The sequence below is a fragment of the Anarhichas minor genome, unplaced genomic scaffold (assembly GCF_050575085.1).
Source record: "Anarhichas minor isolate MPS153535 unplaced genomic scaffold, ASM5057508v1 ptg000026l, whole genome shotgun sequence".
Classification (NCBI taxonomy): Eukaryota; Metazoa; Chordata; class Actinopteri; order Perciformes; family Anarhichadidae; genus Anarhichas; species Anarhichas minor.
Genome location: NW_027466472.1, coordinates 1385888 through 1409000, shown reverse-complemented (window position 1 = coordinate 1409000; position 23113 = coordinate 1385888). Strand labels below are relative to the sequence as shown.

Below are 23113 nucleotides of genomic sequence, written 5' to 3'. Positions count from 1 at the left end.
AGAAGCCAAACGGGCTCAAAACGTTGTACCTTGATGTAATAAAACAGAACTTTGAAAGGCGGGGGGGGCATTGCACAGAAGGCACAAATCATCTCTATGTGCTGTAGCTGCCATCCGAATATATAATCCATCACATCGGTCTCCCGGTTTCATCCGACTGCCACGATTGCAATGTCTCTCCGTTTGTAGTTCTCCCAGGAATAAGTACGGAATAATCTTCCGCGAGTCCTCTCCAGGGACGTCCCACAGACACAGGAACAATATTTTCTCTGCGGCTATTCTCAGACGAACTGTACACGCCTGGCATCACTGTATTCACTCCCACTTATTCTCGATTTTTCTCGATTCTTCTCCCCTGAAGGTGAACACTGCCAGCAGCGGTAGCAGAAGTGTCACCTGAGGCCATCTTCTTTCACAGTCTGTCAGCAGCCGCTCCGGAGGGAGCTCACCAGTCCCCGCACTCTCACTGCGCCATCAGCCTAATGCACTCATTACCGCACACTCCACTAGAAAGGATAGGTTCATAGACGCTGTGGCTGCATGAGCCTTTAAACAGGGTGATGTAACAGATAGCAATTTGCATATGAAATGCACCAGAGAGATGCTGCTGTGTGCAGGCAGCAGCAACATTTTGATCTTGTTTCCCTCTCAAATCCCCTAATAGAGCGTAAACAAGATTAGCATACATTTTGTGCTTCGGTCAGTGGGGACATGATGCTTCTACAATGACCCCGTGAACGTATTGTGAGGCACTTTCCTCTAAACTCGTTTTCTGTGTCATTTACAAAAAAAAAATCACAACTAAACTCTGTCTTTGACTCAGCTTTGAGCACAGACTCGGTTCTCGTTGGATTTTGGCCTTGAATGCGCCGGCCTCGGTCCAGGATTTTTTTTATTTTTTGTTGAATCATGGGCAGGCTGAACAAGGCTGAGGGGAGCCATATCCGTTTGTGTGGTTGGAGGCGAGCTGGCAAGACTCAGTGGTGATGATGGCGAACAGCTGGGCCCTGGCTGCCGGAGCCGCCGGCATGCGATGAGGTGATCGATGGCTCAGAGGCAGGACTTCAGCCTGTGTTTGGGGCAGTGTGGCGCTACACAATGTGGGGAGTGGGGGTAATTGTTTCATCACTGATATCTGGAACTGGGACTTTTTAATTTTCCACAGGGCTCTGTGGAGGGCTGTAAGTGATGATGACTTGTGGTAAGAATTGAAAAGAATTCGAGGTAGAGCTTTCACCTTGGGGATCCCTTTCAAATAAAGGGATTTATTACTCTGCCATTCTCTGGTTGAGATCTTATTCAGCTTATCGTGCTTTTAACATGGAAACCATGTGATGGAGTCTTCCCGTTCAATTGAAAAAAATATTCAGCTGCCCTCACTGCCTTTACAATAGAAGATAACATCTTATCGGGAACATAAAAAAAAACGTGATTCCCATACAGTAGTAACTGATAATAATAGTGACAGAAATACTGAAGCAAACGGTGTTCCAACGGCGGAATTTCAAGAATGCCACGTCGTCGAAATCTCGCCGAGGAACCGTTCCAATGTCGAGGACCCTTTGAATTCCGCCAAGGACTGAGTCCTTCAATCAAAGGTCTTTCAAGGATACATGTGTGTATCCGTCCGCGCTCCGGAAACACCCACAATCCTATGCGCACAATGTATTCCCCTGTTTCCCGCTTTGGAGCGAGCCTGCACAAGTGTGAGACTGTTAATGTGAGACTGTTTTTAAGGTTTTAGCTTTGTCGAGCACACGACTGGATGAATGAGACTTGGATTACACTGAACGAGTTGTGTGAGAGTTTGTACATGTTGTTTTGATGTAGTTTCGCTGTTGTTAAATTACTTCAATTCATCAAGACTTGTCTCCGTTGTTGTTGGTTCTCCGTTCACCGCGGAGGCGTGTGATAAACGCACATTTTTCCTCAAGAATTCCAGGTAACAGGGGTGAGCAATTGATGTACAAATGGTAATGTTGTGGGTGAGGTATTCATTGAAGATGCCTAAATGGTTTCTATGCCACAGGAATCTGTTCAGTTTGAGAACGTCTTCAACAAGCTTCTCACAATCTGTGCATGAGCTTTCTTTTACCGGATTATATAACGTAGTTATGTTCACAGAGTTACAGGCCTTCATTTTTTATATTCCATTAATGAAAGGAACACGGACTTTGCTGTATTTCTTCAATGGAGAGAACGTGGCTCTAAATCAAACCTACTCTGTATATTCAATCATGTGGTTGCTGTTAGATTTGTTCTGCTTTGTTGACCTTAGATCTAATAAACCTCGTCCATGGTCAAAGAGAGTGTCAGCGAGGCGATGGGCTGTGTTTCATTGTGTAGCTCGGCTGTGCCGAGAACGTCCTCAGGGGCATTAATGGGGGTCATAAACTCTGATACGGATATTTGAACACATTGAACTCTAACTGGCCTTGCTCAGACAAGGACACATGCTCTCCCCTGGGGCCATTTCCATGAACAGAATTGGAAAATAGAAACTATTGATTCCTCGCTGTGTTTAATGTGATTGCCTTGACTGTGTTTTTGTTAAAACCTCTCAGTCTCGTTCTTTGCCCATCGTTATTCGGAAGTCAAAGCGTATAGATTTTGGTAATAACTCAGATGCTAACCGAGTGAATTATCACCCTCGCACTAGAAGTATATAACTGTGCATAATCTAAATGTAATAGAACTTCAATATGCCGAATAATGAAGGGGGAAATGTGTAATCCAGGCTTAGACTTACTGTCAATGGCCTAAATCCCGCCATTGTGCACAGTGGACTTTCAGTGGTGACAGACGACAACAATGTGGCCTTATAGCATTAGAAATTACATACAAATCTCTCACAGCGAATTATAAAGACTCTACAAAGAGGGCTTCAGAAGCTGTGACAAAAAAGAAAGAAAATTAACATAATTCACCGCAAAAAAATGATTTTGTAATAATTACTTCATACAGTTTAAAGTGCCAGCCTGAAATTAACAACAGCCGTCACTGGCTGAAAAGCTTGAGGGAGTTGTTTTTGAGTCGACCATTAAGTCGCCAACTGATTAAATTGAGGTGTTTGTGTTCACTGTAATGTTCTAGCTGGTGTTGCATTGGATGCCAGTTTCTCATTGATGGTTTGACGTTTGCACAGCAGCGTTTTTGGCTCCGCTCCGAGTCTAGGCTGTGGTAATTGACACGTCGCCCGCTGGGGTTTGTGATTAACTTTATTGACATATACATAGGGGGAGGTGGGTGTATGGCCTCGCACACAGTTGGCAGAGCTAACGGGCCTTTCAAGCTGCTAAGACAAAATAGCATCGATGTTTTCAGGACCCGGAACGCTGCCGTCCAGCGAAATGCCTGGAGAGAGATTTAGAAGCACAGGCCTTCAAGCTGCTGCCGGGGGAGCTTCTCTGCATCAGACACTCACTTTATGATCGCTGTCAAGTGTGGTTCTATACGACGGGCAGGGTCAGCTAGTCACCCTGCCCGTGACTTGATGTATACATCAATACATACAGATAGATCAAGAGATAGATCAAGAGGAAGGAAACAGAGTTTTATATAGAAAATACTTATTTTTTTACATTTATGATTCCTCATTTAACAAGAGATAACAGAGCATTTTGTTTTTATTCCACACTGTCTAATAATAGTAATAATAATAATAAACATTATTTATACAGCACTTATCAAAACAAAGGTTACAAAGACAAAATTTGCATTTTTATTTATTTATATTTATACGTTATATTCATATTATGACAATTATTTTGTTGATGTATCCTAAGTGCAACACTGAACCAACGGAGTACCCCATTAAGAACAAACTGAATTTAAATACTTACTAAAACAGATGATAGTTTACAGGATATGTCCCTGTTGTGAGTTCCATTTGTCACACTTGATTACAGTTTCTACATAGAAGACATGATTGTTCATGCTTTTACTGCAAGGACAGAAAACTATTTAGCTTGTTGAACAAATTGTCAAACTGTCCATGGAAAGGAAACGGACAAAAACAAAAGGAGCCCAGCCAGGGGCACCAAATTGGGGAAAAGAAAACCCAGAGTGATTGTAAGGCATCCAGAGCCTGACAGGGGCCCGTCAACACTTTTACAGTTTTCAAGCCCTCGTAAGCTGTTTCCAGGGGGTCCCAAATTTAGAGCCCGCAGAGCCCACCTATTGCTGCCTTGACGTGAGACCCTGATGGACAGCTTCAGTCCTCCACCCTTCACTCTGACACCGCTCTCGCCTGCTCGCACAGAGGGTTGGTGTTGTCGTTCTTAGAAGACAGCAGAATGTCATTAACTCCGTGAGAGGAGGCCTTTAATGTAATTAAGAGTGAGGAGTCGGGGGGTGGCAACCGCGAGGTCGAGTAAATCATCCCCCCCCCCCCACCCCCCCACCTTCCCCCTTTAAGCCCCTGTTGAGAAAGCGTGCCTTTAATTAAAAATCCCCCATCCGACTCCCACTCATCCACACACACTGTACACAAACTCTTATAGTTTCCAGTCAGAACATGCAGGCTTGATTAGTGTTAATCCTTATCTCCGGAATGGACAGCTTCTCAATTGTGTTTTTTTTTTTTTCCCCGGCTGGCTAATTTCATGAAGAGCATAATTACAGCATTTTCAATCCCGGCCCTCTGCAGAGCTATGAGGCTGACAGTCTATCTCTGCACAGCAGCTGAGAGCGGTTGCTGTGTGTGTGTGTGTGTGTGTGTGTGTGTGTGTGTGTGTGTGTGTGTGTGTGTGTGTGTGTGTGTGTGTGTGTCAGTGTTTATACATGTTTCCCAGAGTGCTTGTGTATGTGCGCTCGTGTATTTTTGCGACTAAAATGAGAGGGAGAATTAGCGGGTTATGCGGGTGACTAATACAAGAGATAATTTCCTGCCAAATCCAAATTGGAAAAGCAGCTGAAATCATGACAACTGTGTAAACCGCAGAGTAGACGGCCACTCTTGTGCAAACAGGGTGGATTTACTAATGATGGCGAGCCAAAATATTGCACTAACGTGGGTGCAAACGCGTCGCGGTGCCAGCGAACCGATGCCTGGTCCAGAATGTGTTCAGCAACAGTGTGATATCAAGTAATCTGATTTACTTGCTCTCTGCTGTGTGTGTGTGTGTGTGTGTGTGTGTGTGTGTGTGTGTGTGTGTGTGTGTGTGTGTGTGTGTGTCTGTGTTCCAACAGTAGGAGGATGAAAGGCTTGTCAGCACTGATTAGAGCTGCCGAACTGGCACAGTTTGAGTAAAGGCGTGCGTGTGTATTCATGCCTGTGCTTTGGTCACTCTCCAGTAGTGGAGATCGGAGATACCCTGAGGCGGTGGCCGTGTTCCCATCCTTTCCCAGCTCCTCCTTTCATCTCCCCTCATATCTTCCTCTTCTTCCTCTTCCTCTGAGCGGTGCGTCTGTTTCCCGCCTGATACCTCCGCTCAGTACAAAACAGCTGCCGCGCTTATCCTTGCACTTATGTGCGAGACCGCCCTCTTTTTTTTCAGCAAAAAGGATCTCCTGTGTTTATTAGGATGCAGGCAGCTCATCGACGATGCTCTGTCAGCTTTGATAGTAACTTGGGGCCCCCAAGGCGCGGTGGCCCCCCTTCCCTTCCCCCTTGATACTTTGTCACCATCCTCCAGCTCTGTAAAACACAGGCCACCATTGCCAGTAAAGCATCTCTGCCTTTACTGATAATGAGCTCTGTGTCCTCAAAGATAGTCTCGTGTGGACGGGTGCCAGATCCCCTCGAGGTGTTGAGCGCCGGCCCGACTTCTGACACCAACAGGACGACAGCGCAAGTCCTGAGCACACATCCCCGCTGACTAATAGACAGACATTAATATTTACACTTGATTAAATGCAAATGGTGCCCATGGGGAAAGTTAGTAACCACGGCGGCAGAGAACAAGGTCGAGGAAAGAATGGCAATGGAGAGAATGGGGGGGGGGGGGGGTCTAAAAAGTCAAGTGGCATCAAAGTTTTACTGGGTAAGTGCGTACAGCACACAGCGATTAATAATGTTTCAGACTTAAAAAATGATTCAGTATGCCAAATAGCCAAAGAGTGATGATAAACCAGCAGATAAACTAATAATGAAATAGCACTGCGTCATCCACATCCATTAGTTTGCATCCATTAGTTTTAAAGAAGAGTTCCTTCTGGCCATAAATCTACATCCTAAACGCCTAATGTGACGCGGAGACACATATTTAGCTAACAGTTTAGCGCCGCAATTAGCATTTGGGAGCTCTCTGCCTCTGCCAAGTGCCAGCCGCCCAACATCTGCTCCTCCGCTGCTGCCGGGCCCCCATGTGCTCCGCAGGTGGCTGAACACTTATCAAGGTCTGAGGCGAAGTGATAGGCGGATATACTGTGTGAAAAGAAGAAAAAAGTAGTGTGTGTGTGTGGGGGGGGGGGGGCCTCCAGAGCTGTTTTTCAGTGCTCATTTAACTCTGAGAAAAGAGGGAGGTCCTCATCCAGCAGGTCACCTTGACTCGTCCCCCGGCTCCCCCAGCAGCTACAATTAAATGGCGAGGAGCGCGTCGGGCCACCCGGCCTCAGCTGCGGGGCGTGCGCCATCAGCACATCCGCAGCACATTCGCCCTGATGGGAGGCCCCTGCGCTTGCCTGTGCATATAGGATTTATTTATCGCTCCACCGGTGATGGATTTTCCATTTGCCTGTTCTGGGCGGCGGTGTGCGCGTTGAGAGAGGCAGCGCGTCAGGACTGTTGCATCTCCTGTCACTCCCCGTCGCACACCGTTTGTTCAATGCCATTTTTATGATTTCGCTCTCCCCAGCAAGCCACGCGTCTCCATATTGTTGGGGGCCCATTTAACCCTGATAAGTGATTGTTAAGGCAATACGGAGAGGGGAGTCTTTACCGTATGCAGACAGTGTCGACCCCCCCCCCCCGCCCACCTCCCTATTCTCTTATTTCCCATTTTTTCCGCTCTTTCTTTATCATTTTGCCTGTAGCTCCTCCGAGGGCAAATTGTGATTTCAGAGCCCCTGCCCCAACAGGAAGGGTGAGGTGAGGTTTGTGGGGATTATGACAGAAACCGGATGAAAAGGGGAGAGAAAGGGGAAGGCGGTAGAAAATAAAGTTGCTCTTATCAGAACTTGCCAGGAGCAACGCGCACACAAAGCTGCTCGGGAATCCAATTTAGTCTTCGCTGTTAGTTTAAGTGATATCAGTGCAATTAGCTGTCACGGGTCAGAGTGTGAGCCGGTCGCGTGAAGTGATTTCCTGAAATCCCACGAGTGGGAGTGTTTGGGGACGTCGAGTCGCCAAGAAAGGAAAAAAAAAAGGACAAAAGAAGAAAGAAACAACTTCCCTCACCAACTCCACAAATGGACCACTTTAGACAGCCCGCTAATAAAATGTCAGCCGCTTCTTAGCTCTTTTGTTTTGCTCTTGTCAGCTGCTCATTCTGGATTTAAATGGGTTTTTTCTTCCTTTGTATCTCTCCACAAGGGGGACGTCATCGTTTTATTTCAGACTCATGTAACTTGTGCTATATGTTGTCTTTTGGCCACGGAGATGTCTACATATTCACAAGACCGATTAGATAGAGACGGTGCATTGCCGGGAACATGATGTATCTTTAAACCTCCAGCTTCTGCTGCTGTTTCTTGTTTGTATCATAGTTTGTTTGTTTTCCTCAACCATAACTCTAAATGGTAGAAATTACCCAACAGGTGGGGAAACTCAGTGAAAGCCTACACTCAAAAAAATTAATCAGGGTGGTTGTAGACACTTTTTTTTATGTTTAGTTGACTTAAAATATATGCCTTTGCTACGTTAACGTATTTTTTTCAAATAAAGTCTACGTCATTTTGTCTCTTTATATCTGTACAAAATATATATGTGTTGTGTGAACATAAAACATTCACGTTATGTGAATTAGGATTGAGATACTTCTCGCATCCAGGTGGCAGTTATGCAACATCAGCTGCCGTAAAACCCCAAAGAAGAAGATGAGATGCTTGAGCCTGCGCATTAATGCCAGCCCAGCTCTCCTATAGCATTCATAAACTTCTGAATAGACTCTGTTCTGCAGCTTCCCTTGACTATACGCACTACTCCAGAGTTGATAGATCTTCGCAACTTAAAGTTGCGAGTTTAATAACCTCCAGGACTGCCCGGGGACATCGGTGAGAGAGAAGTTATTGAAGTTCACGTTTGCTGCGTCTTTATGCATTTGGAATGCAGGAGTCTGAACCGGTCTACCTAGAACCAGCCATCTTTCTTCCCATTTTTCTCCAAAACTCCTAAATCAATCCAACACCAAGTGGTCGCTAGAAGCTAATTTATTGCCCTTTAAGAGAGTCACTGTGTGGGTAATACTCGTTTTGTTGGGAAACATCACATGTATTAACATCATATGCCAACAAGAGTCCCTCTTTAAGACTGAACTGTATTCCACCTGACTGACTGCGATTAACACTGAGCTCACTCCTCTTCCTCCTCCTCCTCCTCTTCCTATCTCCTGTACCTCCCTCCCTTCTGCCTGGTCTCTAGGGGAAATCTGTGCGTTCAACATCCACGGGCTGGAGGCTCCGTTCGAGGCAGTGGTGCTGAACGGTACGTCCGGTGAGGGCCAGCTGAGGGCCCGCGGCCTGGTGGACTGCGAGCTGCAGAAGGAATACACCTTCATCATCCAGGCTCATGACTGCGGTTCAAGCTCCCGGGGCACGGAGGTCAAAAAGTCCCACAAGTGAGTAAGACAGCAACAGGGGGGGGCTGAAGTCTGACAGAATACACAAGTATACATGCAGATACATACCGTGACCATTTCCAGGCAAAGAGTGTGATGTCTAGGTTTGACTTTATGCTTTAGAATGAATTTCAGCGCGGACGTGGCGTGCTTGTGCAAAGTCACAGAAAAGGAAAGAGCACCAAGGACAAGGGAACAGGGAATCAAATAAACAAGAATTTTCCATTATTCATATAAAAACACTTGGGCTAAATTATGCAAAGCTACAAGTACTTATTGTTTAATTTATCATTCATTTAGAAAATGGCTGAAGTTCAATCACATTGTCAGCTCCGCTAGAAAACAGCGGTGGTTTTAGAACGCACGAGTTTAAACTGGTACGAGACAAATAGCAATCACGACTGCTGAGGATACAAAGAGTGGAAGTGGGTGTTTGGAGCAGAGCCCCAACAAGCTGCCAGCACCAACAACATGCGTCAGAGACGTTCTCATTCAACTTCTATAGATGGTCCAAAGAAAAACTATCTGGAAGTACCTGGAGGTCGTCCACTTTCCTAACACAGGGACAAGTAGACAATCAGGTGGAGCTTCTTTCTCTCAGGGACGGACCGGCCGTGATTGGTCGGTTCATGAAACGTGACATTGACGAGTGCATCGATTTTAGGAAAATGCAGAACATGTTTCAACTAACGGCACTCAATAGAGCTAAATAACCAGCAACCTTAACCCCAACTTTGCTTATATTATATTTTCCCGGCTGCCTTCAGTTAAACCACTTCAGCTGCTAAAGCTCGACTAACAGCTGAGCTGGTATGGCCTTTAATCATTTTTTTGAATATCAATACTGCCTGCACCCCCACTTGTTTATCCCATGGATGAAAAGACTCTCACTGACTGATTGAATCGCTTTGGCAAGGTTCTGCAACAACACATTCAAGGCACTGGAAATCCTGTTCTTTTCAAATGTAATACTGATTAATGATGGTCTAGACTTTAATAAACTGGACTGTGGGGACTCTGTAACTGTATTTCGAAAGAAAACTAAATGTAAATTCAAGTCTACATTGCATTACATTCATTTAGCTGGCTCTTTTATCCCGAGGGACTTACAATGAGGGCATGTGAGTACAACCCACAGAAAGAAACTTCAGCAAACACTGTATGCTGAACCGCTTCGAGTGCTACATTTAAAGTAAAATAAGTTATTTGTTTTACGTCTCAGTACAACCAGCCTAATGTGTGACAGCACATTATTTTAAAGATGCTTCTCAGATTTTTACTTTCCCTCCGAGTGCTTGCCATCCACTCAGCTGCAGCGCAATCCCACATTGTTCCGAGGCCAATCCGTGCCAGCACACCCATCTCCGCCTCCACAAGCACCAGTGGACCACTTTAAAGAGGTCAACTGCTAAAAACAATTTGTCACACTTGTTGGCTCTCCTGAAAGCAGCCTCTCTCTCAAATTGCTCTTTTGGACAACTACCTGTGCCCGCTGCACATCTCCACCTCTGTGTCTGCTTCTCAACCTCCTCACCTCAGCCAACAACAGAGCCAAGCACATAGATCTATCATCTTGTCTAGCTTATGGATGCTCACACACACACACACACACACACACACACACACACACACTGTACACACTGAATTATAGCAGCAGGGCCTTTCTAGCCGCGGTGAACATTTTAAATCAGTAGAGCTTAACTTGTGTCTGCTATATGTTGTCTGCCGTGTGAGACTTTGTGTGCTGAAGGCAAAGAGGGTGTGTGGGTGGATTTATGCAACTATTTCCATTCTGTTGGTCCTGTTTCATATCCCTCTTTAAGCACCCGGGCCGTCTGTTATGTCACACTATTACTTTCTATTAAGATAACACCACTGCCCGCTGCGACGCAGACCCAGTTTGGTGGCTGCAGACAGGCCGATGCCGGAGGGGGAAGTGAATTCGGGGGACACTTTTGAATGGCCTTGTCCTTTTCGCTGACAACTCTCTAATGACGAGGCTGGCCTCTCGCTCTCCTCCAGTTTAGAAGGAAGCGAACAGGGACTGAGGCTGTGCTCAAATTACACATGACACGTCAACAGCGGAGAGGGAAGGCAGTCGAGAGAATTAGCAGCTAAAGAGGACAGGGGAGAGGATCAGGAGCGACACGAGTTTAAACTTCACCCTGGCTGCTGCCCTACTTCTCACTCCTTTATATATATTTCTGTTTTGTTTTTTTGTTTGCTGGCTGGCTCCAGCTCAGCTAGCCCCCGCTGTCTGACTCTGTCCTTCTATCTGTCAGTCCCTCTGTCTCTGCTACAGACTCCAGTGTTTGAATATTTCATCAGACTGCCTCAGCACTCACGAATGGATGCGCTCTCTGGCCCGGCTGTACAAATCTGTCTCTCAGTGTGACAGAAATACTTTTTTTTCTTTTTGCACACAAATGAAATGTTGTTTCCTTTTTCAAAAACCGCCGTGTCAAGCGCTGAGCACATATGTCATGCGGCGAAGCCGGTGAGAGCGTCGCGTGTTCCTCCACTCGCGGTGACTTTGCAAGAAGCCACTAGCGACATACCGCTTCGTAAACATCGGTGTTAATGACCGCCTTTTTTCTCTGAGTCAGAGCGCCGATGTAGCGGCGTACACGTTTGCCGGCTCTGCATCGCATCGCTTCACTCTGCCCTCTGAGATATTCTACTTGGCTGCCCGCGGAAGATTTAGTCACTTGTCAGCAAAGTGCAAAGCTCAAATGAATTCACCTCAAACTCCTTGGGACTGTTTCTGCTCCGGTCAGCTTTAAATGAAACACAAATTAATCTGCGACACTGTAGTGCTGACCTCTGCCAGATGAACAGTTTGTACTGAACTGTGAAGTGTACTCAGCCGTGGTCGTTAAAAGCCCGCGTGATAAATGTCCATCCATTGATGTGATTCAGACTAAACATTAATGAAAAGAGAATTTAATTGGTGTCAACTACCGATGTTTTTCTGAGAAGAGTCTTCGGGTGTGCAGAAAATGAATCCCGAACTGAACTAAAACTTTATCAACAAAGACAAACTCTGATGGCTGTGTTTGGGAGATACGATCTGATGCAGCAGAAATGTAGAATATTATAATTTGCCTAAAAAGCAAATGATACTGTCACACAGAGTTGAGCAAGGTAATTGAACCTCCTCACTGCTCCTTAAAGGGAGGAAGAGGGGGAAATAGATGTAACCATAAGAGGTCTGCAGGAATCGCATTGTCGGTAAAACCAAAACATTGGTCAATACTGAAACATCTCAAAAACTATTGGATGGATTTATATTCAATTTCGTAAGGAGATGAACAGTGGTGTCTGAGAGGCAGAGGGGGGGAAAAGTAAGTAAAAAGGGCAAGAGGTGCATGAACCACTTGAGCACTGAGCCTTTGAAGGCCTTTGGCGTGGGTACAGTCGAAAAAACAAGCATGTAATCTCTGACTAGTTAGCATCTGAAGACTAGAAGTCTCTCTGTACTGTTTCCCCACACACCTTGCTCTGTGCGAGTTTCTACTATTGCTATTGGAGTAATTAGGCATAAGGGACGTCTCGCGGCCTCGCAAAGCCTGTCATATCCACGATCCCCCCCAGGTCTCGCACCTAATCACGACACGTGTATTTAACCTCAGCCCGGGGGGGGGGGGGGGGGGTTTAAGTGCCTGGAGTCAGTCATTGAGGGGGGGTAATGCATTACAGCAGTGCTGGGTAACCCCAAGGTTGTGTGTGTACAAACGTGTGTGTGTGTGTGTGTGAGAGAGAGAAAATGTAGATGTAATTGAGACACACTGATGTTTTGTCGCGTCAGCGTAGCCGCACATTCGCACACGTACTCGTCGCTTGGCAACGCGGTAGTTATTAAAGTCATCATTAGTGAATCTTAGAGGCCTGTATGTCTCAACCTCGCTGCAGTTAGGAGAGGCTAATTATCTCACGGAACAGCGAGCTGAAGGACAGCCATGCACACACACATCCACCCAAATGCTGAGTCAAATATTCATGCTGATATACCTACATTTACATATAAATAAGACAAATACCGTGGCCGGGGATAGATTTTGGCATCTCGTAACCTGACCGCGCACAAACACGCACGCAAACACACCCGGACGCATAGACAAACACCTAAAAACACGCTTGACATTAAAAATAAAAGTCACTTTATGAGTGAAGAAGTGGGCCAAAAGCTGTGCCTCGTTAGCATAAGCTGTCAAGATAAATTTCTACCGTGAGAGGACCGGGGTTCTCCACACAGATAGCGTGGCGCCCCGTCAAAGCGTCGGCGCATTATTCTACCAAGAATCTCAACTTCACGCTTGTCACACTTGATGCTAACATAAGTGAAACCTCATTCTGTCAAAACCCGTTAGTCGACGTGATTATTATTCCTGGCAAGAAAGAAAGGGAGAAAAAACCCATCTAGTGAATATGTTGTTTATCTTCAACTAACATAATGTATTAGGAGAGTATAGTCTCTGCGTTTCAATTATGAATATGCACCGCCAGGAACTGCACCATCTGTGCTTGTCTGCTTCACTTACCAGACGAGAGAAAGCGACACAACCGTTCGCATCCCTGATTCAAAACACGATCAGATGCCGCCGCACGTCTTAGAAATTTGTCAGCAGAGTCGAGCAAATGGACATGCCCAAATTCTCTTAAATGTAAAATCTTCATTTTCTGGCTGAGATGATCTCTTCCTCCATATTCCTCTCTTCTGGGGCATGATAGTCCAAGCTTATCCATCAATGAGTTGAATTAAACAGGATGTGGGCGTGGAGCTACACATTGAACTGGATTACAATGCATTATAATCACCTTGTGTTGAGATCACACGGGACCTGGTGGAGTTCTGTGCGAGGGCCTCGGCGTGCTAGTGGATTTCTTTGCATATTGATGAGGTTACCATCCCATTTGGTCCCACTGGTATAGTTAGGGTTGTTTATTTCCATTCTAGTCTTACACAAGGAAATTGATGATTCAACCTCTTGTCTAATTCTTGCCAAAGATTAATTGAGTCTTTTGCCTTTGTGTTGGGCGGGCAGGCGTGCGTGTGTGTGTGTGTGTGTGTGTGTGTGTGCACGCAAAGGAGGTATTCGATAATGACTCTGCTTGAGTGGCTGTGTGTAGCTGCGTGTTGATAAATAATGGGTGTGGATGAATATGCAATAAGCTGGGAACAATACTAACCTGGCATTAACATGCATCGCCTGGCTTTGACATGCAGCTGGTATCTGATTGGGTCTGCATAATGATTTAGCTGCATTGGAATCACACCTGGCACCGACATACGTCTCCACTGCCTCATTTTCTAATGAGATATTTATATCCTTGAAGATGACTGCAAACATCGTCTCATTCCTTTTTATTAGATGAAAGTCTTTTTGTTTTGTTTCCAGCAACAGTGTTTTTTGACACAAACGGATTGGAAACTTTTGTTGTAGCGCTGTAGGAACGTGCTAATGTAGGTCATGTGAGGCTTAATCAACAAGTTAGAATCAGGTGTAAGAGATGCAGGCAGCCAGTGCAGTGCCATAAGACCAGAGCAAATCTCATGTCTGTTCTTGTATTAGTCAAAATCTAAACTAACTCTAATCTAAATTGCTGTAATCCAAGCGACTTCTTATGAAGCATGTATCAGCACTTCAGCATCATGTTGTTCATGACAAAAAAATCTGTTTTTTCGTAGATTTGATTTCCTCATACATTGTGGGGATGTGTTTTTTTAAACCTATATCCAAGTAGCTATCCCCTTGGCTCTGGTTTTTATCCTGATCATTCTCACACCCATGGGGTCACTTAACCCCCCCTTTTTGTGTCACTCTGACTCATTGTGGACTTTGCTTATGACCTGAGGTCTGTCTCAGGGAGGAACGGCTGGGAATGGGCTCAGTCTGGCAAGGATCCAGTAACATGAAATCCCACACACACACACACACACACACACACACACACACACACACATGGAAAAATCATCACCCTGGAGAGCCAGGCGTCTGTTTCAGCCAGATGTGAGCCATCAGCAGAGAAAACACACACTCACATGCACACTCTGAATGAGAAGTTTTCACAATTATTGCATTTAGTTATGTATTCATGCACTTGTGTGCATGAATACATAATCACACACACACACACACACACACACACAGCGGCCCCTCCATACAAGCCCCAGAGGAGTGGAACATATGTTTGCTCCCTCACGGTTGAGGAGTGTGTCGGAGCAGGGGGGTAATGTTTATGAGAGAGCCACATTAATATGACAAAACAAGGCTGGCTGAGGGATTTACTGCACCAACTGGTGCTGCCATCATCTGTCAGTGCTTCTTATCGCCATCTTCACTGCTGTTAGCATCGCTGTTAACATCCCACAAATCCTAAAACCCAGCGATTAATCATGTCATGTAGGTGTTCATTTGGGTATTCTCCACCTGTATCTAGTGGGGGAGGGAAGTATTCAGATCATTTAAAGGCCCCGCAAATATATCTTCTCAAGCAGCGTCTTACTATGAATAATGGTCCTATGAACACAGTTTGGGTATTTAACGTGATCAATTTATATAAAGGGGATTTTACAGAAATTGTGTTCTTGTCACTGGTTTGAAGTGGGCGGAGGCATTATGTTTATTTTTTAAATATTGAAGCATGGAGTTATTTTTCACTACTTTTTGTCAGGTATGAGGCTCCATAAAGATGTTATATACTTTAACACCTAATTACATTGGATAAGGTAGATAATAAATAAATGATTTTTACTTTTAAACTGTCCAATCAAATGCAAATCATATTATTTAAACCCCTCTTGTAACATTTCACCGCTCAAATGTTTAGTTTCACTGTGAAATACGTCCCAGTAGAGACGGTCTAACTTCCGTTTCACTGGGACTTTAAGTGAACCTACTTATACCACCACTGCCTGTACCCCATGTTTGCCCGTCTTGCACTCCAGTTGTGACTATTTAAGTGCGGATCCGTTTGTGTGGAGAAGCTAAAAAACAATTAGTCGCCAATGTTTTGTGCACTTGTGACAGGGAGCGATAAGGCAGTGTGGAAATCCTTTCTGCGTGGGCTCAGCCTCCCACCTGTCTTTCTCTTTGTTGTCCATTCTCCACTTCCAGACGACCACATGTTGGAGAGATATTTACAGTTTATTCTAATAGGATCATTTCACCCTCGTTACCATACCGGCTAGCTAATCCTATAAACCACATTCTCATTTCTTCCCCTTTGTCTCTCAAAGCACAGCACTACTTTGTATTTTCTGCCATTCGTTGCTTAAACGTGTATTAGTCTGTCCCATCGTCATCCATCACCGGTTGTCAGTCAATGAATCGAAGGATTGATTATGCAATCTGTTGCCTTCTGGCCGCCGGAGAGTATTGATGAAGGCTTGCTAAAGTGATGAATGGTGGGGTTTTATTCCCCATGTGTGACTTAACATGAATTACTGCTGATAGATCACTTATGGAATGATTAATTAATGCAGTTTAGTGCACTTGAAGAATTGTGCGTATAGTACATGAAGAGATCCAGGGGATTACTTTGCCATATAGCAACACAATCAAAGCAATCCATTGGGTCAGGTCAGGTACACGCGGTGTATTACACAAAGCACATTGTGACTATTGGTTACCTCACGAATTGATCTCCAGGAGTGAACTCTGCGCTCCACCATTCAAACTTAACAATCATCTGAGACGCTGCAGAAAAGCTTTCTCCAGACCTGCAGAACACATTATGCAAACGTTTATACAGGCTCAGCACCACTCCCTCTTTAAAAGCAAAGCAAGCATCATGTGCACAGTTGGTGGGGAGCGCCCTTATGAGTTACATCAATAACATTTTTATGGAAATGAATAATGAAAAAAAAAGGAAAGAGAAACATCCTCAGAGCTTTTAGAAAGGTAGCGAATAAAATATACAGCTTTTCCTAAAAAATAACTATTATATTTGTGAATTAATGATCTTCAAAATGTCGGTGGGTCCAGAACGATTGTTTTGTTTATCTCTGTGGAAAATAGGTCTGTTTGGTTCGAAGCCGATAGTATAACGAAGTTGCTCATCCTGTCTAAATGACTACAACTCTCCCTTTTGTCCTGTAAGCACCAAGGTAACAGGATCAACTGTCTTAAAACTCGCTCTGCTCTATGCAGATGATGGACTTCTGTACACTAATCTGCACTTTCCTCTCCTCTGTTGCCCCCTGTTGTCTGCAGGGCCGTGGTGCACATCCAGGTCAACGATGTGAATGAGTTCGCCCCGGTTTTTCGGGAGCCCGAGTACCGAGCCGCAGTGACGGAGGGTAAGATTTACGACAGCATCCTGCAGGTGGAGGCCACCGACCAGGACTGCTCCCCACAGTACAGCCAGATCTGCAACTACCAGATCACCACCACCAGCACGCCCTTTGCTATAGATCGCAACGGTGAGTAGAATACAGGATGCCGGGATTAATAGTAACAGGGCTGCCCGTTGCCAAAGCCCTCAGATACTTGCCAGAAAGAATCTTGTTCACGCACCTAAATTGTCGACAGGGTGTGATATTCAGTGAATTTGAAGATGTTGAGGTGAGGTGTCGACCCATTTTCCTTCCACCAGCCACATCCACAGCATTTCTGCTTCACTTATGTCAGTAATTTTCCTTATGCCAAAGAACATCTTCCCATAAAGTTATTTTTTGCTTTCAATCATATTTAAAGAAAATGCAAAATTACGTTTCTGTCAAAACACAGTGGCTCTCGTGATCTGCACTCTCCTGATCTGCACTGAAATGCACTTTAGAGCCACAAGAGATACGCTCATACTACACACACACACACACACACACACACACACATGTGTATCTGCATACACTCTGGTCGTGACAGATGTCTCTCCCCAGGATAAAATGTGTTGTTTGCTCTTTCCAAGGACAAAGTCAAGCTTTGCCCGGAGAGCCATCGGTCACCACAAATCAGATCAGAAAGGTCTGAGCACAAAAAAAAAAAAAAATCAGACACTCTCAAATACCCTCACAAATTTACTTGAACTTCTTTGACAAGTTGCCACTTGTACTTTGTAACTTGGTTCATGAACATTTCAATTAATGGTAGTTATTGCTACTCACACACACACAAATACAGCCATAATGGGTTTGTGAGAGATTGGGTATTCTCTCCAATAACATGTCCTCTACTGAAACATTTTGGTGCTTCCTAGTTTGATGGAGGACACACTAGAGTTTTGTCTTTTTTCTTTTAACACTGTTGTTGCGAAGCTCACACAAAGTCAAGTAGGATAAAATGTGTCCTTCGAGTGCACACTTGAACGCAGAATTTAGCCCTCTTGATTGTTACCACTATTAGACAGGCTGTTTAAATACAACTGGCTTTAGTGATTCATCTAAACAGTCTGCAAACACGCTATTTGTCTTTATTCAGGACACGATGGAAGAGACGTTGCTGTTATGTTATTTTCCTGTGAGCGTTGCCCACTGCTGAGGTGTTGCAGTACGAAGGTTGAGTGGCTGAGGTTAGGGCCAAACTGCACTGAGTGATACAGAGGGGGGGAGGCTGCAGCCAGAGTGCTCTTTCTTCTCTCTCCCCATTTGAAGGGGTCTCACTCAGCCATTGACCGCTGAGGAAAAGGCTCTGAGAGCTCTTGAACTCAAGAGCACCTGAGAGAGAGAGAGGGAGAGAATGGAGGGAGGAGAGGAGGAGTTGGCTGTGAGGGTGAGAGCGAGTGTTAAGAGAGGAGCAGCGAGAGAAGCAAATAGAAAACTGTGTAGCCAAAGCCTGAATAACTTAAAACCTCTGTTTTATCTGCCCCAAGACAATTAATAACACCAATGAGCCACAACGTTGCACTGAGTCACATGGTCCTTTATTTTCAGTCAATCTCCCATAGCCCGTCTTGGTACTGTGAATACCATAGACTGTATATAAGAAGTGGACCTAGTAAACATGATGGCACCCATTGGTTTGGGGACATTGGTTTGGAGCCTCAAGTTCTGCATTCTGGCCGTCACCATCTTGGATTTTGGCCATCGCCATCTTGGTTGTTTGCTACCAGAAGTGACACGAGAAGGTGGAGCTAAGCACAACCAAATGCTGAACGAGACATTTTTAGATGCCCAAAATCCTCAACAGGAACAACGCACACACAGAGCAGGGAAGACAGAAAGAGATGGACTAAAAGTTTGGATTTTTGGTGACAATAAGAATAATACAGAATAATTCCAGACGAGAAGGACTAAGCAGCATTAATGCTCTGCGGTTGTGTTGGATAGTAATTATAAAGGGCTGATGAATGGATCTCACAGTGACGGATGCTAGGTGTTTTGTCTGTGTGTATGTTTTGATAGAGAGGCACAAAGAGAGGGCGAGATGGAGGGTAAAGTAGACATTTCCTCGCTGGCCACCCTTGCCAGCAGTCACAGCACGCACAGCCTGCTGACACGGATAAGTTGACGTGGTTAATTGAAGGAATACGACCCTCCGTCATGCCGAAAGGTGCGAGTGTGTGATTGTGCATCCGCATACTTGCGAAAAGAAAAGGAGGCAAGCAGCACGACAGATGAGGCAGCAAACAGTGAGATCGGATGAGGCTGCAAAGAAAAGTGAGACAATGATGCGCATTGAAATGGAACGGGAAGGTTGGAAAGGGCAGAACGAGGAGGGAAGGAATTCTAAACGAGCTGAGAGGGAGACAGAGAATGGGAGAGGACGGGGAGCCGAACAAAGCCGTCCTCGTATGAATTGCATCTAATCCTCCCACTCGCACTCCCGTATTCAAATATATCACATTATCAACATTCAGCTCCCTCTGCACCTCTCTCCCCACAATACAGAAACCTCAAGACGAATCCGGTCTGTAATACGAGTCGCAGTAACTCATTCCAGCTACGATTCAACTCGCAGCCAATAAGGGCCGACGGTGTCTCTTCCCAAAGCTCTCTGCTTCCCGCAAGTGTTCTCCGTCAGGGTGCCCCCTCCCCGCCCAGGCCTGGCTGCGTGTTGAGCATTGTCAATCGTCTGTAGCGGGAGACTCATTAAATATTAACGGAGACACAAGAGTTCCCTTCATGCACTCTGCTTAGCATTAGAAAAGACGCTGGTTTGGTAAACGGGCCGCGGTTACCGACAAGGCAGGAGCCTCTCAGTCACTGAATGTGGTCTGGATGCTGATTGTACTGTAGAGACGAGTGGATCAATTGTTTCTGTTTTGAGGTGCTGTGTTCTGTGCTGTGTTCATTCTGACATCACAAAATCGTTGACACCTCATTTTATATGCCTCCGCGCCATTATGTTGTCGGGCTGTTTGTCCGTCCGTCCGTCCCTTTTTCATGAACAATATGCCGCTTACTCAAGTGACATCACTTGAGTCGATGCCTCAGATTTCCCACAGCTCCCTCCGGAGCCGCAGGAGGCTTTCCACAACTTTCCACACTTTTTCCCCCAATCTAAGTCTACGGGAAAAAGTATTTCTGGGCTCAATGGCATCACGTGACGGACCCACAAATTGTAAGGTGTGAGGTAACCAACGATGTAATCAGGGTCATTCTCTCAGACATTGGAAAAGCCCCGTCTAAAGTCATAATACGATAAACAAAAGATGAATATGTACTTCGGTTATGGGGGTAGTTTTAATATATGTATTTGTTTCCTTCACAAAGGTAACACCAGGTAGGTGAGGGGAGGGCCGGTACTAATACCTTCATTGCGTCAGGAAGCGACGGGGGTTTAATGGAAACGTGGTCTTAATTTTGAGAAACATTAGCGGTAATCAAACCACTTGTGCAAGATTAGAGGCTACCTGTCATCCCAACATGATCTCATTTGTTATAGTGATTCAATTAAGGCATCACAGTTAATTTGACAATGATATATAATGATGCTTTAAAATTGAAATTAAATACCCATTACTCCTTTAAGCAAACACACACACACACAAACACACAGTGTTTAGGCAGATAAGCAGCGATACATAAAGATTCTGTATTATCTAATAAGTCTGATAAGCCAGACAGAAACACAAGGCTGTACAGTAGAAGACACTTGAGTGGGACTGCTCTTATTTTCCTCAAGGCAGTTTAAAGTTTATACTTAACTTCTTTTAAACTTTTTATAGTTATACAGACTAAACTCTGAAGTCTTGTGTCAGTAAACAGAGGAGAAGTCATCAGACTGAAGTGCTGCTCCGTTAGGAATACATTTGAAAGTTCAGAGCAGCAATGAATATGAAATCACATGTTGCACATTGCTTATTACTACAATGAAATGAAGCTCGTTTAGATGTAAAAAGCTCACACAGCCGTTTTATGACTCCATAAAGTCTCCAAATCTCTGGTGACCGAGAAACTCTGGACTATTTTTCAGTCACAGATTTGGGTTTTTGCGGTGTTTATTACAGAATAAAAGGTTTCACAAAAACATGACACATTTTCATAATAACTTCCAGAACCACTTCACCAGTTCCACGGCCTTATGCCAGAGTGAAGGAAAGAGATTTTCAACTCAATGCTTAATGAAATTCCTAAAAGGACACTAGAGGAATGAAAAAGAATAAGTGAAAGAAAAAGGGTAAAATCGAGATAAAAGGCAAAATAAAAGTTCACTTCAATCAAAAGGCATTCACGAGCATAAACGTCTTTAGCTTAATTCCTTTCAAATTAGTTACAGCTGGTGCAAACAAAGTGGCCGTGAAGAATATTCAAAGTTCACTGGCTTTTTTCAGCGGCTAATCAGAAAAGAGTTGCACAAATGATCATGGGTTTTATTGGATTGTTTGTATTTGTTGTGCTGATTAAACCCTCACCGCCGAGTGGTAAGTTAACCGCTCAGTCCCTCACTCTTGTGCTCTCTGTAATCACATTAGTGTCTTTTAATGCAAATTGGCAATAACGTTAATATCTCATTTTCCATAATTAGTATGAAATAGGATCAAGGGTATGAGTAATAAGAGGTTATCATATTCAAGTGCAGCCAAAAAGCATCTGTTAGCACAGAGAACCCTCTAATGTTGACCTGTATAAAACGTGGCTACAGAGGAACAGTTAGTAGACATTGAAACCTCGACAGCCAGAGTTTTAATGCTACAATGAATTTCTCTTAGACAAAAACCTTTTGAGCTTTAACTTTAGGACTCACATGCTCCTTATTTTTTGGGAGTTTTATCCTAATTTGGCCAGTTAGGAGTTACTTTAAGCCTCAGGACTATAAACCCAAAACTATTCATGACAATATGTGCACCTGTGCTTTTCCAACTGTGACATGCCGACATGTCTTCTGTGAAAAAGGCCTCTTGCCCCAACGATGGAACCATCCCATCCCCTTAACCAGACTAATCATATTAACCTTAATTGCCTAAATTAATTTCAGGTGTTGGTTTTTTTTCTCTCTCGCTGGAACGAGATACTGAAGTACAGAAACCAAAACTGCACAGAATAATTCTGTGTTCCAGACGACCCAGATGTTTGAATTTCCCAGTTTAAATGTACAACGTCCGACATCCGAGCTCTCCAGAGGCACGACGCCAAACATTACTAAAGTGACAAAGTGATGTTTCTTTGGCAAGTATATAGCTGACTGTCACCTTTAACGTTTTGCAACATCACGTTTGTGAGGAGACGGTTTACTGTAACCAGCTGACTAATAACACGGCGACATATTGACGCAAATATACTTTACGTTGCCTTTCAGTTGATGGTTTACCATTAACGATGTGCGCTTCCATTGTTGTGTGAACTTATTGAGTTCACAAGTGCTTTTTGCATACGTGCTTTGTTCAGAGGACATTTTATTAATTGGCATAATTGTAGGTCATGTTTTGCTTTGTTCAAATGTTAAAACTTCAAAACATAGCGATTTGTGGCCATGCACTGTCAGCGCAAAAATGTTCATTCATTATAAGACGCGATGGGGGAACTGAATTTACTCTACAGCACGTTATAATGAAGCAAAAAAGCAACTTGGGTTGAATTTTTTACCTTGAACCTCTTTTCTCCACCCAAGGCAACATCCGGAACACGGAGAAGCTGAGCTACGACCGCCAGCAGCAGTACGAGATCCAGGTGACGGCCTGGGACTGCGGCCAGAAGAGAGCCCTGCACAGCGTCCCCGTCCGCATCGACGTCAAGCCCGTCTGCAAGCCTGGCTGGCAAGGTGGGCCGAGTGTGTGTGTGTGTGTGTGTGTGTGTGTGTGTGTGTTTGCAGTGATTTCAGGCGGTTCTGACTGAGCAGCGTTCAAACATCCAGAAACGCAGATGCGATTATTTGCTGCGCGACTACTTAAAGTTTGTACAATGCTTGATAATGCCTGACTGTATCGTACAGCGTGTGAACTAAGAGCTGTGTGTTCGCTTTCTGCTCACAGAAAACACAGATGCCATTATTTGCATGTCATTACTTCGGCGTGTG

At 44.6% G+C, this 23113-nt stretch overlaps 1 protein-coding gene across 1 annotated transcript in view; it reads left to right on the top strand.

Moving 5' to 3' along the window:
* LOC142959281 (calsyntenin-2-like) overlaps positions 1–23113 on the top strand; it is a 130008-nt gene that overhangs the window by 40967 nt on the left and 65928 nt on the right. The window contains exons 3-5 of the mRNA XM_076100527.1: positions 8522–8717; positions 16934–17142; positions 22709–22858. Coding sequence (XP_075956642.1) covers positions 8522–8717; positions 16934–17142; positions 22709–22858 — 555 coding nt within the window. The remainder of the gene's footprint in view (positions 1–8521; positions 8718–16933; positions 17143–22708; positions 22859–23113) is intronic.